This window comes from Phymastichus coffea, unplaced genomic scaffold, assembly GCF_024137745.1.
Source record: "Phymastichus coffea isolate CEN01 unplaced genomic scaffold, Cenicafe_Pcof_1.1 PCOF00041, whole genome shotgun sequence".
Taxonomy (NCBI): domain Eukaryota; kingdom Metazoa; phylum Arthropoda; class Insecta; order Hymenoptera; family Eulophidae; genus Phymastichus; species Phymastichus coffea.
In genome coordinates, this window is record NW_026706852.1 from 1,677,509 (window position 1) to 1,682,800 (window position 5,292).

The 5,292-nt window shown below is 31.1% G+C and overlaps 1 protein-coding gene across 1 annotated transcript; it reads right to left on the reverse strand.

Annotated features, from left to right (window-relative positions):
* Positions 1 to 420: 420 nt before the first annotated feature.
* Positions 421 to 2,662, reverse strand: LOC131664148 (glutamic acid-rich protein-like). Its single transcript, XM_058935039.1, has 5 exons — positions 2,264 to 2,662; positions 1,642 to 1,954; positions 1,450 to 1,564; positions 1,194 to 1,389; positions 421 to 669 (listed from the first exon to the last, which is right to left on the reverse strand). The coding sequence occupies exons 1-5, from the start codon at positions 2,660 to 2,662 to the stop codon at positions 421 to 423; spliced, it is 1,272 nt and encodes a 423-aa protein (XP_058791022.1).
* Positions 2,663 to 5,292: the final 2,630 nt, after the last annotated feature.

Sequence of the window (5,292 nt, forward strand, 5' to 3'; positions counted from 1 at the left end):
TCACAGATGATAACGTCATTTGCAGAAAATAACGTTATTTTTTCAAAAATTTGGAGTGCTGTCGAAACCAAATAACGTTATTTCCCGTTAACAATAACGTCATTTACCGAAAATCATGTTAGTTCCACGGAAATTTAGTAAAATGAAATGATGTAATTTTGTTGTTATTGTATTGTAATCTTATTCAAATATATTATCATAGACGTACATATTTGTTTTACATATAATATCACGTAGCCCTTCAACTTATAGAAAAAAGTTAAATAGCATTATATATATGTGTGAAAAATATGTAATATTTACATTATACGTACATAATACAAGATTTTTTTATATTCTAAAATAAATAAGACGTTATGGAACTTTTTGAACATTAAGAAAAAAAGCTAATTAAAGATGACAAGTTGATTGTACTTCGGATCAATCATATTCCAGATCATCTTCATTAATCTCAGAATCACCATTATCGTTATTCTCTTCGTCGTCCTCATTCTGATCTTCATCATGATTCTCATCCTCATCCTCATCCTCATTATCATCAGATTCATTTACATTTTTATTATATTTTTCTTCGCGAAGCTCGTCAGAGCAAGTAGAATAAGTTTGCCTTTCTTGAGCAATTATAGTACCAAGTTTCCTTCCAAATTGCTGTATAATAGCGCGTTTTTTCTGAGAAGACATCTCATTATGAATTATTTTGTTTTCTATTAAGTATTGGACATATCCACCTACAAATGAAATAAAAATTCAGTATAAGGTATTTTTTAAAGAGATCATTTAGATAATATACAGTACGTTTTAATGCCTCAAATTTTTTGGGATCAACAGGAGACCAGTTTGAAGCATCCTTTGTTCGGTTAATTTGTATAGCCAAGCATAGAAATTCATCAGTTTCCCATATGTAGGGAATTAGTTCCCTCAAGAATTTATAAGCTGACTTTACCCGCTTGGCTTTTTTCCAAGCTTTATAGGGCACCGAAACTCCAAAATGTAGATGGAAATTATTATACATATAAGGTCGTTTACATAAAATAACGTTATTTCTTAAAGAATTGGTTTAGCTCTGGAAATGAAATAACGTTATTTCTTATAGGAAATAACGTCATGTACAGAAAATAACGTTATTTTCCTGGAAATTTATGACTGAAAAGTCAATATTTTATTTATTTATAATTTATCGGATAAATACTTACCGCTGGTTTGTCTTCCGTCGCTTCCTCTTCCCAGGTGGTGAGTCTCCGCCTCTTTATTTCGCAATCTGACTGAATATAGTCGTCTGAATCGTATAGGACACTTTTTAGTTTTTTTTTGTACTTTTTATTCTTTGGTTTCTTATCTGGCTCCTTCCTGATATTTCTTCTTTTCTCGGCAACTGCTCTCTTTTGTGAACTAATTTTTAATTTATTTTTAGGTACTGCATCTTTTCCAATATCTTTTTCCTTCAATCACTGTTTTTGTATTCCACTTGTGGATGGTCTGCTTTCTAATGCTTTGCTAGTTGATACTTTATTTGCTGGAGATAAACGAAAATTCACGTTTGAGCTATAGGAAGTATCCAGTACATCTGAAAAACGAATATTCCAGTATACTTAAAGCTGCTTCAACGGTATAAACACTATTATATATTTTTGAATTACTTACCTTTAAGGATAATATTGCATGGTAATAGAGGATTTGTCCTTGAGTAACGTGCAGATTGTGGGGTATAAATATCATTCATGCTAGGGGAAGCTGAAGTACTAGGGCTATAATTCGAAGAATTATTTGACTGTCCTTGCATTTTTTTTTGAAGTGCTTTTAATTGCTCTTCTAATTCCATTATACGTTTGTCTTTCTCAAATTCTTTAGTTGTGGTAGCTTCATTAAATTCTAAATTACTTTGCAGCATTTTTAATTTGCTGCCCATAGCTGTTTCTGCATCTGCTACTGAGAGTGGAGAGGGCAGCATTTGGTCCTGAATAAGGAAACGAAGTGTGTGATCTTAGAGTTAAATAGTTATTTAAAATTTATACACTAAAAAATATAATATTCAAAGTATAGATTTCTTGTAAAATTTATAATGAAAGTTGAACAATAAATAGCAACAAAAAATAGAAACATCCAAAATTGTTAATATGTAGTATTACCACAGTAAAATCAGCAAATCTGAAATATTTATACTCCACATATAGCTAGCAATATTTATTTTTTTAATCATAAAATTGTTCCACCGAGTGTACATATTGACTACTATGAAAGTATGTTGTATACGTAGCATAAAAACCTTATTTGATGACGTCGTTGAGAATATCCCTTTTTTAGCTTTTCCTTTCCCTTTTGCCTTTTCCTTTCCATTAACTTCTTGATCCTGGTGCTTCTGAGCTAACTCGTGGAGAACAGTGCTGAGTCTCTTATTTGGCTTAGGCCATCTTCTTTTTTTAGCTTGTAACGTTTCCTTATCTGCAGCGATTTCCAGAATTACTGCTGGTTCAAACATATCTTGGCCTTCAGCACCCTTTCCACTTTTCACCTTAGCATCATAGGGAAACTTTTTTTCTTTTGGATCATAGTGTTGGATATGAGTCACCGGGAGAAATTTTACTTCTGCATTATCAGCATAAAACCTAACAGCAGCATGAGCTGTTGTCTCGCCAACATCTGACATGCCACTATCACCTTCCATTGTGTCTTAAAAAACAAATTTAAAAAATATATATAATATAATATTTGATACATTAACATGTTATATTAGATACATAAACATGAATTTTAACAGTTAACAACAGAGATTTGGCATCATATGTCCAATTATCAATGCTGACAGTGCACGATAAAACTTTTACTGGCAAAAAGAAATTAAATTATTTAATTTACAAGTACATTGTGTAATTTAATTTCTTTTTGCCAGTAAAAGTCTTATCGTGCACTATCATAGCTTTGATAATTGGACATATGATGCCAAATATCTGTTGTTAACTGTAATTCATGATTGAAATATTTTAAGCAAATAATATGCTAGCATCAATTATATCTATACTGTGTGCACAATTTTAATTAACTTGCATATATTACAAATACAAGTAGATATTGTTTTATATTTTATCCCTTGTAAATTTTAAAAACTAATTTAAAAAATATATATAATATAATACATATTAAATAACTACATATTAATAACAACATAATAAAAAACAAATTTAAAAAATATATATAATATAATATTTGATACATTAACATGTTATATTAGATACATAAACATGAATTTTAACAGTTAACAACAGAGATTTGCATCATATGTCCAATTATCAATGCTGACAATGCACGATAAGACTTTTACTGGCAAAAAGAAATTAAATTACACAATGTACTTGTAAATTAAATAATTTAATTTCTTTCTGCCAGTAAAAGTCTTATCGTGTACTGTCAGCATTGATAATTGGACATATGATGCCAAATCTCTGTTGTTAACTGTAATTCATGATTGAAATATTTTAAGCAAATAATATGCTAGCATCAATTATATCTATACTGTGTGCACAATTTTAATTAACTTGCATATATTACAAATACAAGTAGATATTGTTTTATATTTTATCCCTTGTAAATTTTAAAAACAAATTTAAAAAATATATATAATATAATATTTGATACATTAACATGTTATATTAGATACATAAACATGAATTTTAACAGTTAACAACAGAGATTTGGCATCATATGTCCAATTATCAATGCTGACAGTGCACGATAAGACTTTTACTGGCAAAAAGAAATTAAATTACACAATGTACTTGTAAATTAAATAATTTAATTTCTTTTTGCCAGTAAAAGTCTTATCGTGCACTGTCAGCATTGATAATTGGACATATGATGCAAATCTCTGTTGTTAACTGTTAAAATTCATGTTTATGTATCTAATATAACATGTTAATGTATCAAATATTATATTATATATATTTTTTAAATTTGTTTTTTATTATGTTGTTATTAATATTGTGACGGCTAGCCGTAACTTAGTTTTTTTTATATTTAATTATTAAATATGACGAACGGAGTGGGAACCTTCCTGATTTCCCACGATGAAAACGCATTCGAAATATAAACTTTGATAGTGGCCCGAGCCTGCGTACTCAAGCTTACAATCAACGCTCTATCCTGCTTTGTCCCACACGTATGTGTTGACAGGGGCCTACGATCATCGCGTATACATCGTGAAGTGTTATCACGCTGATAATGGAAGGGGACCATAAAAATGCAATCTATCTTTTTTTCCCACCGATTTTTAAGAAAATATCCGTAATATTAAATAGATTTTCATCAATTTTGTAAGCCATTATAATGCGCACCTTTTTGTCACCGAATAACCAATAAATAGAACAATAATGTATTTTATAATAAATCGTAAAAGGTTTGAATTTTTCTGAATGTTCATAATAGTCACTATGTATCGTCATAATTAATTAAGTTTAGTACAATTATGTATAAGTAATTATAAGCTATAGCGTTACTCTTGCTCTTAAAAGTGGCACTCCGAGAGCCATCTCTGGAGAAAAGGGCCCAAGTTAAAAAGGGACCGCCCTTTCTCTCTCTGAAAATTCACGCCCACAGACCAATAAAGAAATTCTGGATATGATTAGAAAATTTCCGACCAATACAAAATTTAGCCGTTATCGCTTCATGGGCCTGAGGAAAGGGATTTCCACCCAACCACCCACGGGTTATAAAAAGCTCTGTACAAGGCTGGAGAGTAAGTTAAGTTCAGTCAGTTAAGTTAGAGGAAGTCAAGTTCAGATAGAGTAAGTGCGGAGTGAGCACCAGGAAGTCCCTAATAAGAAGTTTTTACCAGTGAGTGAGTCCCGGAGGAAGCATCAAAGAAGAAAAATCACCCAAGTATATTCAGAGCATATAGAGAGAGAAAGAGGCCAAAGAGCAGAGAGAGAACGCAACTTTAATAATAACTAAATTGATAAAATAAAAGTAAGTAAAATCTTAAACCTGGCTATCCTTTTCTTTCTTTAAGTAATCCGCCTTTCTCTTGGAAATTCATTAAGCGTGAGTCTGGTGAATTTCCATTAAAGTCCCTTAAGAACACATTAAGCGTGAGTCTGGTGTGTTCGTAATAACATTTGGTTATTACATTCCGCGTTAGCATACAGTTTTCTCAACGCAACAATATTGCTCGTCCCGGCTTGTGTGTTACACGATAGCCAAATCAGAGCAACCCTGAGTTTACGCTTGCTCCAAGCGTACCTGAGAGTGACCCCGACGTCACAATATGTTTTTTATTATGTTGTTATTAATATGTAGTTATTT